Raw genomic sequence first — 13,582 nt, 5'->3', positions numbered from 1 at the left:
TGTTATGAAATATTCACAAAGATTTTATTTCTTAATCTTAGTTGGGAAACTCACTGCTGCATGAAGAAGCAACTGCATCTCACAATAACGATCAACAGCTTGTGATGTCATCCTTGCTGCAAACCTTGGTGGAATTTGAAACGGAATCAACAAATGAGATTCACCAGCTGGAAAATATTCAACTTAAAGCACATGAGCCAACTTCCCAGACGAATGAACTATTTTCACAGTGCTATGACTCTCTCTTTAGAAAAACTGGTAATTTTTAAGCTGTTTTGGGAGATTATTAACATATCATAGGGTGGTCTGCTCCTTATCTGACTGGTGAACAAGACCCCCACCTTCTCTTGCCCACCCCCACACACACTCCACGCAACTTATTCAAATGATTGTGCCCAAATTTGTTAGCAGCAGCCATTGAGCTGTTTGACAGCACCTTTGAACCTGCCACCACTCAGACCTCAGCATTTCAACGTTGGTTTCCAGAATTCTGGTTTAACAACAACAAAATTACATTTGTAAAGCGCCTTTCATGTCGGGAAGACATCCAAAGGCACTGAACAGTCGGGAATCAGGACCTGAGCATGGAGGGCAGGGTTGGAATGAGGGAGGGCAGAGGGGGTTGGAGGGCGGCTGAAGCCACGGTCGAAAAGGAGGGTCTTGAGTCGTGCCATGAAGGAGGCAAGGGAGGGAGCAAGGCGAAGGGATTGTGGGATGGAGTTCCAAAGGGTGGGGGCAGAGAGGCTGAAAGCGAGGGTGGGTGCGACCGGGTCATGGAGCCTGGTGTGGGAGAGGACAAGCTGCAGAGTTCTGGATGTATGAAAGCATGTATGAGGGTTTTGGTGTCCGGAGGGGGCGAGGCTGCAGCGGAGTGCGACAGTGTTGCGGAGGTGGTGGAAGGTGGAGATGGGAGTCATGGGATGGATGTAGGGGAGAAGGGACAGTTGAGGGTCGAACAAGATATAAGCACTATATCAAATGCAAGTATTTATTTGAGTGATCTTGCTTCCCACACAGCTTCAAACTCCACGGCAGTTTGTTATTAGTTGACATCACCTCCAATGTTACACCTCTAGTGCATAGAAAATGACATACAAAGTGACATGGAAATTGGCCACTTTTGTAGTCAGAATATTGAAAATTAAAAGAAGATAAAATAACTCAACAAAATTGAAAATCGGCAACTCAACCTATAAGCACAATTTGAAAAATTGTATTCATAATGTAATCATTGTTTTTTAAGGTGGACGTCATTTAACAAATTCAGCAACTGATCAAGTTTTAGAAGGACAGCTTCAAAACTGGAGGCCTTCTAAACCACCAGTAACCAAAACAAAACTCGGACTCTTTGGGCTTGATGAACAACATGAATTAAGTTCAATTCAGGAGGTAGAAACACCTCAAAGTGACAGATTCTCCATATTTGGTAACTTATACTTTTGATTTTTCTTGCACCCATTTCTGTACATTTGGCCAATTACATGCAGTACTATTATTTTTTGTGCTATGGGAATAGTCATATGGATCACAATTGTTCCAATTGTCCTTGTTGGTCAGGTCTTGTATATTACTGTGTGTGTGTGGTACTAAACAATATAGCTTTTTATTTGAGGATATTATCCCTCTTTAATAATTACAGGGTAGAGTTTTTCTTAAAAGCACCAGATCAAAATGCTTAAGTCTGTTATACAAACTACAAAACAAAAACTGGTTACAGTGGATTGGATCACAATTTGTGTGAGCATTCTTGAAGTATTCCATTTAAAGGCTGATTTTTTTAAAAACCAAGTTGAAGAAATTTAGTTACTGATTTATCAGCCTATCTTCAAGAGCATAGGATGCTTTGTTTTGATCAGGATGCATTGTTTATCACAGAGATGCCTACACTTATATGCAGGATAACTGGATAGTGCACTAGTAGGGTTCTGTCCAAAGTTATACTTATTTTTTAAATTAAGCAGAAATTTGGTTTTGCTTTTACATTTTTCTCCACATGCTATTTCTAGTCGAGAGTTGCAGCAATGCAAATGTCACACAAGTGCCTAATTATTGTTAATAATTATTGTTAATTAATGCCACTGTTTAGATTAGTATGAGCATGGAATAATTTGTTTCCTAAATTTTCTCATTTCCATCTTTACCTGCTCCGAAACCAAATATCTTTTGGTATGAAACTAATCTATCGTGAAAGTTTGTTTTTAAAGAAACAAAAGGATGTCTATTTTAAGTATTAATTTAAAATGTTTTTTGGTTAAAGTAAACTTCTGACAAGTTATCTAATCGTTTTCTATTAAATTGGAAGTTTTATCCCATCCTTAATGATGGAAAAGGACATAAACCTAATCTAGTTTAAATTGGGATGAAATTTAGTTTCTTAACTAAGGAATCCTGCAGCTCAGTGGTTACAGCACTCGCTTCGCAAGCGAAAGACCTGGGTTCGATTCCCAGCAGGACGAAACGTTGGACAAGTTTCCTTAATCCACATGCCTCTGTTTACGCAGCAGTAAGTAGGAACTCGGTTGTTAGTCGATTGGTAATAATTCCTTTTCAAAAAAAATATAAATTGGTCACTTCAATCCATGACTGTTTGTGAGACACTGCTGTGGGCAATTGTCTGCTGCATTTCGCCCACAATATATACAGTTCATTCACTTTACAGTATATTCTGTGATACAGTTTGAGATGTCTCGTAGACGTGATAAGGCACTATTATCAAATGCAAAGATTATTGTTGAAACGATTGAGCACAAAAGTGACTTTAGAAGGTTTGAACTTGTGTAAATTTGCTTGAATAGATATAATTGGAAACTTGTGAAGAATATTTTGATGGAAGCTTGCATGTAAGAAGTTATTTGCAAAAACATGCACTCTGCAAAACCTAAAATTGGTATTTGCAAAATGAACAGTGTGCAGTTTGATTATTATTCAATGCTTTATGAATAGTTAATTTGTAGTCTGTATCAAAGTGAGGCAATTTTACTTTTTCTGCATCAGTTAACAGGAATATATCTAAAGGAGATAACTGTTATTTGCCAGAAGATCTATCTTGTTCCGTTCAAGCAGAAAATGACATGTCCGTAATATCAACAAGTAGCAGCCAGCAAAGTTCTAGTGCCACCAATAGTGCTTTAGATTCTGGTAAATCCGGCAGACGAACCTGGAGAGAGGAATTGGCATTGGAAACTGGAAAACCCCCAGAGGAAGGTAAGAATGTGTATATATAGGAAAAAATGTTAAAATATTGAATAGTCCTGTTTTTGTTTATGACCTGGATCCTTCTGCTCAGTGTTCTGGGTGTATACCATTTGGAATTCATACCAGCAAAATTTTAAAATGCACACAGTGTTTTTAATGTCAGCTGACGCATACATAAACCCATCACCAGGCTTAAGAGTATCCAGACCAAACTGAGAATTCAGTGCATCCCACCTACACACGTAAATTCCAGAGATAGGTTGTTGGAATAGAATGCCCACTTTCTCCCGAGGGACACATCCCGCTTACCTAATTCTGGAAAGTGTTAGGTGCAGGTTGGTAAGAGCCAAGGCTTGGGGAACCCCAGAGTGTACTGCTGGAATCTAACCAGCTAAAACCACATAGCTTGCCATTGGTATTGCTGTATGGCACGCTTTCTTGCTGGTTGGAATATAATCATATAATAGTATAATAATAGAATAGAATAACGGGAGATGAGTGGGAAGAGTCCCTTCCCCCAGTGATTTGTCTGCCCTTTCAAGTCCTGCCAATGAGTCTGCTGTTAGCAGTATCCTGGAGCTTGGCTGTGGTGTCGTCAGCAGTATCCCAGAGTACTGTGAACCTACCTGGCTCAGGAACTGGACTACTGAGACTATCACAGAACGTGTCACCTTGGATCCAGTTCAGCTCCAAGGAGACCCTGCTTATCCCCCCTGCCCAAGGAGGAATGCATACAATTCCCTTTTTGCGAACATTCTCAATAACTGTTTTGGGGACAACGCCGAGTAATTTGCTGCTGTTTTTGTTCCCCTCCCAAATTAATTTCTGAAATGTACAAGATTATTTTTCTCAATCTTTGTTATAGCTACATTTCATGGGTCAGGCAGAACTGTGAATATGAGACCTGCTGTACTTCAACATGTATTAATCTAATTGCAGTTTGTGGGCATTGTAGCTCAGTGGTTAGAGCACTCGCTTTGCAAGTGAGAGACCTGAGTTCAATTCCAGGCAGGGCGAAACCTTGGGCAAGTTTCCTTACTCCACACGTCTAATAATAATCCCTTCAAAAAAACAAAACAATAATAAATTGGTCATTTTTAATCTACGACTGTTTGTGTGGCATTGCTGTGCGCAATTGGCTGCCGCGTTCGCCCACAAATATACCGTCAATTCACTTTACAGTGTATTCTGTGAAGCGCTTTGGGACGTCTAGAAGACGTGAAAAGCGCTATATCAAATGCAAGGATTATTATTATTGAAATATGTCTGTCAGCTCACCATTGTATCTGCAGAGTGGGAGGTGGTTTATTGCTCACAAAATTCACCTCATTTGCATTTCTTTTTAAGAGACCCGAGTTGTTTTTGTGAGGTTTCAAATTGAGCTTTCATTATAACAAACTAGTCTTCAAAAGCATTGATTTTAATATTTTTTTCAGCCTCAAGCAAGATTTGATGTTGGAAGTTTCTCCATTCACCTGTGGAATACAATAGATTCACAAAATAATTAATGGTGGATGTTAAAGATCGCATGGCACTTTATGAAAAGAGAGGGGAGTTTCTCCTGGAGTCTTAGAATCCCCCAAATACAATTGGTCATTCATTTCATGCCTATTTGTTCAACATTGCTATTTGCAAATTGGCTGCTCCAAATACCCACATACACACTTACTCCAGGCAGAGGGTGAAACCTTGGGCAAGTTTCCTTACTCCACACAGAGCCTAATAATAATCCCTCCAAAACCAAAAACAATAATAAATTGGTCATTTTCAATCTACAACTGTTTGTACAAATATACAGTCAATTCACTTTGCAGTATGTTCTGTGAAGCGCTTTGGGACGTCCTCCCGACGTGAAAAGCGCTATATCAAATGCAAGGATTATTATTATTATTACTCCACTTCACGGTAAATCCCATAAAGTGCTTTGGGCCATCCTGACGTAAAAGGCACTATGCCAGATGTAAGGATTATTATGGCTTGAAACCGTGAACTTTTTCCTCAGGTGTTTGAAAGATTGGATAGAATGCAGTAGTTGTTCATTGGTTGGAGTGCATTTGATGGATAAATTGGTATTTTCTCATTCTATGTTGAACCGATGTTCATCTAATCCTCTGATTTTAAATTAGGCCCCTCCATGGCTCCTTCAGCTGCTGGGTCCTGTATACCAAGTTACTTTGCTGCTGTTGGAGGAAGTGCACTTGTATACCCTGGGACACCTATGTCCACATGTATAACCAGTAGTCAGGCAAGTAAATATCCTAATGGGAGGCTTGTTATTGAACATAGATGTTTCTATTTACACAGATTATATTTGTCAGTTTAAAATTCTAGGCATGTTTGCACAAATCTGTTGCTGTAAATAGTTTCACTTTAGCTCTTATCTTCTTGTTCCACTATGAACAGCCCTCAAGTAGCAGTGCTAATATTTGAAACTCAAAATTGCTAAGTGCAGTATTGATATTCAAGCATATTGTTCTGTGCAAGGAGGGCACATATCCTGCTATTGTTTATACATTGATATGCAATCATAATGTTCTGTGTAGATATGGTGTTGAAAATCTGAAACCGTTTTTAAATATAAGAACTGTTGTAAATGATGCTCTAATGTCAGTGCCATCATTTGAGCATTGCTCACAATGGAATCAAACACGTTTATATGATGCACTAAAGTGAAAAATTAAATCGGAATTGGTCTGACTTCGAGTCAGGTGCTAGGGATAGAATATCCAGCTATGATATCAAGTTTTGCAAGTACAGTCAATAAAAATATCAGCTTGCTTTGAGAACCAGTGCGGGCTCAATGTGCCGAATGGCTTCTTTCTGTGCTGTAAATATTTATGGTTCTATAAAGTAACAATTGTGGTGAATGGAATGATGAAACTCATTGCTAAGAAATAACCAAACTACTTCAGGACTGGTGCTCATAAATTCAGAGGAGGACTGTTGGTAATCTGAACTGAAAGCTGGCAACAATTAAGCTTTTGTGCATATTAAAATATATTCTAATTTGCTGCTTTGTTTGTGATTGTTCCTCAGAATGTAGGTTGCTTTGCTCATCCTCTATTTAATTCCATTCACCACCATCCTTTCCCTCATCTTTAATTGTGTACATTTTCGCAGCCATATCTTTTCCTGAGCACCTGTTTCCAACTTGATTGTTTAGTGTGGATTTCAGCTTCAATTTATGCTTCTTTCAGGACTCTTCGTGATCACCAATAGTTTGTTGAATTCAGCACTCTTGTCATTTTATAGCAGATTTGTTAATGGGTCACACCTGAAACATTAACCTGCCTTTTTATTTCAGCTGATTGATGCTGCACATTTACAGCATTATTTGACTATTTGTAATCCAATAAATAGCAATGCGCTATGGGCATTTGTGATTGGAACAAAAAAAACTTTAGTACTTATAGTTGACTTTAGATACTGCATAATTATTGAAACTGAGCTGTATATTCTGTCGTCTTACACCTTGATGCAGCTTATCTGAATGACAAAAAAGTCTTTTTTGCCTCAATAGAAATAGATATTTAGCATAGATTAACTTTACATTGGAAGACATTCAGGTGTTTCAGGTGAGGAATGGAAGTAGTACATTGAGAGTCATACACTGAGGCAGGATCAAATGAAATGTTCCATTTCCCAATATAGTAGTAATATCTAGGAAACAATTTACACAAAAAAGTATTATTTTTGTTACACTATTTTGTGTTGATTTATTACTGGGCTCTGCGTCTCTTCTGAGATCTGCTTACTCAGTGGGTCAATGATGAAAAATAGCCAAATCTGAGCACCAGTAGATCAGTTGATCTAATTGGTGAATGATTGGTGTACAGACCAGAGAAGCTTGTGTGTGGTGTGTGTGGTGTGTTTGGTGTGTGTGTTGTATGTGGGTGTGTGCCTGTGTTTGTGTGCATTGCATGCGTGTCTGTTCAGCTTGTCTGTGTGTCTGACTGAAAGAGACCAATGTATTTTTTTTAATACTGAGCAATGATGTGAAGATATGCGTACTGATGTTTAAAATCTATTCTAATGATGTTCATTACACTTGAACTGAGCTCAGTATTTTATACAAAACTGGATATTCTGAAAACGGTGTGTTTTAATGTTGAAATCAAAGTTTAATTGTGAGAGAATATTTGATTAAATTGGAGATGATTCAGCTTCAAACATTTTTCATTTAATAATTTTCTTTAATAGTGAAGGATTTTTCTGTGTTTTGGATATTTGTTGTATAGTTGGAACCTTTCATAAAAGGAGGCCTGTTACATTCAGTGTTTGAAAATGCTGACCTTGCATTCTTTCATACTTGTTCAATTGCTACTTTCCTAAGATTCAAAAAAGTAGTTTCACTGGACAAAGAGGACTGAAGTTGGTTGTCTGCTTTATGTGTTGAAAATTGCATTGAAATAATTGCAGAACACTTCTGCTTAAAAATGGCACATAACAGGGCAGTCTGTGAGGCGATCTGCATTGTCAGTTTAAGACTTTATTTCCAGTCACTGCTTATCTCAGCACTGACACCAGTTTTAACACTTCTCGATCATTATGTGCCATTTTAGGCAGGAGTGTTCTGCAATTGTGCAATACAGTTTATGTTTATATAGTGCCTTTCACATTGGGATGATGTTTCGGAGCACTTTACATAGTTGGATGAACACCTGAGCCAGGGGAGGGAGAGCAGAAAAGGGAGGGAGGCTACAGAAAAAGATTTTTCAGTTTAACCAACATTTAAACCAGTAAATTTGCCATTGTATTTTAGTTGATGTTCGAATCTGATAGACCAGTCAAAGTGCATCATTAAGGTTTTGCAAGTCAAGCTTTTAAGAAACATTATGATAGCAGACTAGTGTGTGGACTTCTGTGTGGTTTAGATTAATATGTAATGATTCCAATGACTAATCTATGCAATTAACTTAAATTCTCAAAGACTCCTCAATTAATAAATAACTATAAATAGCTTTTCTATTCAGCACATCAATTCAAAGTTATTCTCCATTATTGTCATAGAACTTGATTTTTTATAATCTTTTGAGATTTGATCAAGAACATTGTTAGATATTAATGACTTGCAGTATATTTTGACTGCATGATGGAATATCTTAGTTTTCTAAAACAATACTTGCAGAATTGCAATAAATCATTTAATATTCCAATTGTGCATAAAAACTCTGGATTTCTCTTTTTCATATGACACTACAAACCTTTATGCTGTAGGTTATGCTTCCTTATTCGTGGGCCTGTGATATATATGGACCTACTGCTGTTGAAAAAAATCCACATCCTGATGTGATGTATCCATCTTCCACAACCCTGTCCACGGGGAGTTTGAGTGAACAAGAAGTAGTTAGTCCCATCAGTTCAGGTTTGTATCCCTTTAATTGCACAATGAAAAGAAACTAAAGAAAAAAATAATAATCCCTCCAAAACCAAAAACAATTATAAGTTAATCATTTTCAATCTACGACTGTTTGTTGGACATTGCTGTGCGCAATTGGCTGCCGCGTTAGCCCACAAATATACAGTCAATTCACTTTACAGTATGTTCTGTGAAGCGCTTTGGGACGTCCTCCCGACGTGAAAAGCGCTATATCAAATGCAAGGATTATTATTATTATTATTATTATTAAACTCAAACAATTTCTGTTGTTTGAATGTACAAACCATTTGAAATCTACTTAAATCCGCTAATACATTAAATAAATTAGCTCTATATAACTCAATCTTGCACAGAGTTGAGGAATTATTTCATTGATTATTTGGTTTTAAATAGCTGGTGGATCCACAATACATTGCATTTTCTGTATTGACACTAGTTAATGACTTTATTTCTCTTCTATCAGGATTGTGCTCCGATGTCTTTCCAAGAACAGCGACAAGACCTTTTACTGCTCCACCACGGGTTAGTCCTACAAGTACATCAAGCTCACCATCTTCATCTGGATACCAGGCACCTGTCGAGAGTGGGGATATACATCCTTGTTCATCTAAATTGGAGGAATATAGTCCTAATGAAAGCAAAATTCAACAAATAATAGAAAAGTACACCAGAGATCTAAATAAATTAATGGATTCAACTGTAAAACGTCAAGGTAATATTTCCAGACCATATTGTTTTTTGAATGAAATGGAATTTGCAAGTAAGGATTTGTCATGGTATCTGAGAGTTGACTTATAGATGTGCAAGAAATAGTTCAGTAAATATTTGCAGTTAACTCTAAAGGGTTTCAAAAAGAACTTTGATACTAAAAATAAATCTGGCTTATTTCAAGTACGGGCAAGAAGCGATCAAGGAATCTTTTAGGAAATGGAAAATTTGATGGACTATTCAGCACATCAATTAGAAGTTGTTCCCTATTATTGTCATAGAGCTTGATTTATTTTTTAATCTTTTGAGATAAAGCTGTAACTCTTACTGTGAGGATCTTATAGTGAGGGTCTTGCATGCTATTGTATTATTTATTGATGCTCTGAGGTGTGAATGCCCTCTCTCGTCAAAGTAATTGTCTCCCAAACATTACTCCTCTCTTGTTGGTGAAACTGAGCTCCGTTGAGACTGGAGTTGGTTGGGATGTGGTCTCTGTTTTTTATGGTTTTGATCTAAAGAATCTCATCGAACAATCTCTGGGTCAGGAGGATTTGGGAGTTTGTCTAGGGTGAGATATGCTTGTCGGATTCTGAACATACCCTCTTATTCTACTGTCTCAGAAAAAAGAGAGCGAGGCATGTGGGTTCAAGTGGATTTCCTCTGTCAATAGTAGATGACCCAGGTACTTTTCTCAGTTACAGAACAGGATTTCAGTATTTGAGAGATTGAATAAAACTCGGTCAGACTGCAGTTCATTTGATATTTTATCACATCAAATGCCCCGCATGGCAACAAAGTTGTCATTGGTGAAGTCCGAAAAGCTGGGCCCATGGTGTTTAACATCTGGCTTATGAATCCAGGCCTTCGACTGTCAATTTGTTTTAGTTTTTCGGTTGCTAAATATATGAATCTGCTGATTTTCCAACATACTTTTCAGCTTCTGCAACTGGATTTGACATTTCTGATGTGGAGGACCCTAATTTCTACTCTCCACTGCAGTTTTCCCGACAGGGTTCCTGTCCAGAATTCTGTCATTTAGAGCCAATAACTGATTTTGGCATTTCAAGCACATCAGCATCTTTCAGCAGTAAGGTATGAAGAATATTTTTGACTATACAAAAATATAACGGGCATTGTGTATATTTGTAGTTTTATCATTTTATATTTAACTCGATAATTGTATTTTCTGGAATATTTTAGAGATTACACTATAGAAGTTAATTCAAATATGAGTATGTGGAAACTACTGTTGGAATAACACGATGGAATGGAATAGAATAGTAACAGAACAGGCTGTTGACTTTTGGGCTACAGATAAAGATCAGTAACTACTGAAAACTGATATTTAAGTTATTGAATAGTAATGGAAATTCTTCCTCAATTCTATGAAAAATTGATTGTAAAAGATTAATGAATGAGCTATCTTCCATAAGGGAAAAATGTGAGACATTGGATCTATAGTAATAAACACCATGTGTTAAATGCATACCCATTGAAAGCGCTCATCGACAGTTTAAATGTGTTTAAATGATCCAATTTAAGAATTAATGTGTAGAACTGCAACGTTAGATGTTTTTAAAGACTGGGATGCACAGTGGGAAGTATAGATCAGGCTTCATGTTCCACCTGGGAATAATTTCTTGCTCTATTCCAGCAGTATAAATACAGCATAATTTGTTCTCTGATCCCTGTTTGCAGTGAGGAAGATCTGATCACTGGTTGTCAATCAACTGGTGTCAGCCTGGCTCAGTTGGTAGCACTCTGAGTCAGAATGTTGAAGGTTCATCGTCACATCAGGACTTTGAACGTAGACTTGGCTGGCACTCAGATATAGTGCTGAGGAGCACCAGAATGTTGGAGTTCCTTTGGATGAGATATTAAACTGAGATCCTATCTGCCTGCTCATGATGGGCTTTAAAAATCCCATTGCACTTTTTTTGAAAGGAGAAGGGAGTTTTCCATGGATCTTGGCCAACATCCCTCAGATAAAATTGGTCATTCATGGCTATTTGTGGGGCATTGATGTATACAAATTGGCTTCTGCTTTTGCCTACAAAATACAAAGTCACTATACTTCACAGTAAATCCTGAGAAGCACTTTAAGACATCCTCCTGGTGTGAAAGGCACTATATTGAATGCAACAATTATTTATTTTACCTATCTAACATGATATTAATTGAATTGACCTTAACAATATCCTACATTTCTGCTGGTGTTGCAATATTTTTATTTTAAAGAGATGAGAATTCCTTTATTTGCCTTCTCATTCTCAACTGCCTTGCCACCAATCTGAATTAGATTATTTCCAGTGTGTTGATGCACATAGTGCTTGGTTTTTAATATGGACAACAATACTTGTCCAGTACCACTTCATCTCCAATGGGTTTTGCGTAGAGTAGGTTTGGTGGTCTTTGCCTTTTTGTGCATCATAAATGCTGACAATTTTTAACATGAAATGGGGTTTGTGTTTACATCAAATGTCCTCAACTTTAGCCAAATAGACACAACATATCAAATGGTCTCATATGCTGAAAAAGTTTGTTTCCATGTTTAATGACTTCAAAACTGCAAAAGCTCGTACTTCTAATATCGTTTTCAATACTTGCTCTCTTCAGCATTAAGTGGAGGTTATAGTATTTTTGAAAAATAGTCTTGCCAAATCTTTGTTTCAGGAATCCAGTGTCCAAAATACCACCAGCACAGAAAGTCAGCACTTGCCTAATTCTGATAATGCATCTGCAACTTCAGAAATTCAGTTATGCCAGAGCAGTCTTGCCTCCACTCCTGCGCATGAGAGAACAGGTTGCAATATACAAGAGGAAACTCAACAGAATTATGGCATGGGTAAGTATCTGAAATTGAAAGAATAATACAGATTTCCTGTACTGTACTCTATTTAGATATTAAGTGTATTGTATCAGAAATTAATTTTCAGTTGAAGTCTTCAATTCAAACTCACAGAAGTGTGTAAACTTCTGTTCACTACAGGTACAGACATGTCTAGTATAAGTTAAAATGTGTAATTGTAATCTTTGATTAATTGTTACAATTGATCACAATCTATTTTAGTTTATGATTGATTGCTTGGTAATTGCAAATAGTGAACAGATATTGGAAATTTGAAACCAATTTATTCCAGCTGCTGGAGACAATTCAGTACTTTTTATTCTAGCGATGTCTGCACATGTACAGTGAGATTGAATTACTGTTTTCATTACATGGACCTGCATCCTGCTGTAATGAGTTTTCAGGTAACCCAGGGCTAATGAAATGGATGGTACAATATGAGTAGATTTATGCAGCCAATACGTGCAGTGTATACCAGTATAGAAATAAACACTTGTTCTGAAGATAGAAATTCAACAATGGTGCAACTATGTATCAAATATATTATTAATGTTTGAATGTATTTGTTTAGCACACCTTTTTATTAAATATGCAAATTATGTTTTTTAAATGGCAACGGTGTGTTTCCAGATGCTTAGTGCTATGTAAGGCAGTCATCAGAAATGAGATTTTAATACATCTTTGATGTTCAAAAAATATTAATGCATATGAAAATGATCACCTTTAACTTTCATATAGAGTATATAATATATGAAGTGATCACTTTTATTGGTGTTATATTTGGTGACCAATATTGTAAAATGCATTAGAAGATGCTGCATCAACAACAAAATTACATTCGTATAGCGCCTTTCACGTCGGGAGTACGTCCCAAGGCACTGGCCAGACAGAGTTTCGGACCCAAGCTGGGAGTTGGGGTTGGGGAATGTGGAAGGCAGGGGGGGATGCAGGGAGATCGAAAGCATGGGTGAAGAGGAGAGTCTTGAGATGGGTCTTGAAGGTGGCAAAGGGCGAGACGGAGCGACTGCGGGATGAAGTTCCAGAGGGTGGGGGCAGAGTGGCAGAAGGCCTGCCTGCCTATAGTGGGGCGAATGAGGCAAGGGATGTGAAGCAGACCGGAGGGAGCGAGCAGGATGGTGGGGGTTAGGAGGTCACATAGGTTGGGGGGAGCAACACCATGGAGGGCTTTGAAGGTGAGGACCAGCATCTTGAACTATATTCTCTGTGTGATATGAAACCAGTGGAGTTGGGCGAGGATGGGCGTGATAGGCTCGTGGAGCTTAGGGTGGGAGAGGATATGGGCTGCAGAGTTCTGGATGATCTGCAGCCTGCGGAGGGAGAAGTTGGGGAGGCCGACAAACAATGAGTTTGCATAGTCGAGCCTCGATGTAATGAAGCGTGTATGAGGGTTTTGATGGCCTGTTTTGGGATGTTTTGGTATCAAACATCCT

General features: G+C 37.9%; 1 protein-coding gene and 1 non-coding gene across 2 annotated transcripts in view; both read left to right on the top strand.

The window, feature by feature from the left end:
- cep295 (centrosomal protein 295) overlaps positions 1 to 13,582 on the top strand; it is a 62,436-nt gene that overhangs the window by 38,868 nt on the left and 9,986 nt on the right. The window contains exons 15-22 of the mRNA XM_042334217.1: positions 42 to 258; positions 1,244 to 1,426; positions 2,995 to 3,204; positions 5,322 to 5,440; positions 8,413 to 8,560; positions 9,039 to 9,287; positions 10,221 to 10,375; positions 11,957 to 12,128. Of these exons, the coding sequence (XP_042190151.1) occupies positions 42 to 258; positions 1,244 to 1,426; positions 2,995 to 3,204; positions 5,322 to 5,440; positions 8,413 to 8,560; positions 9,039 to 9,287; positions 10,221 to 10,375; positions 11,957 to 12,128 (1,453 nt within the window). The remainder of the gene's footprint in view (positions 1 to 41; positions 259 to 1,243; positions 1,427 to 2,994; positions 3,205 to 5,321; positions 5,441 to 8,412; positions 8,561 to 9,038; positions 9,288 to 10,220; positions 10,376 to 11,956; positions 12,129 to 13,582) is intronic.
- LOC121848931 lies at positions 6,957 to 7,039 on the top strand. Its single transcript, XR_006085076.1, has one exon. It is a non-coding gene; the product is annotated as a small nucleolar RNA U2-19 (small nucleolar RNA).

This window comes from Callorhinchus milii, unplaced genomic scaffold (assembly GCF_018977255.1).
Source record: "Callorhinchus milii isolate IMCB2004 unplaced genomic scaffold, IMCB_Cmil_1.0 Scaffold4, whole genome shotgun sequence".
Taxonomy (NCBI): Eukaryota; Metazoa; Chordata; class Chondrichthyes; order Chimaeriformes; family Callorhinchidae; genus Callorhinchus; species Callorhinchus milii.
This window is presented reverse-complemented; position numbering and strand designations above follow the sequence as displayed.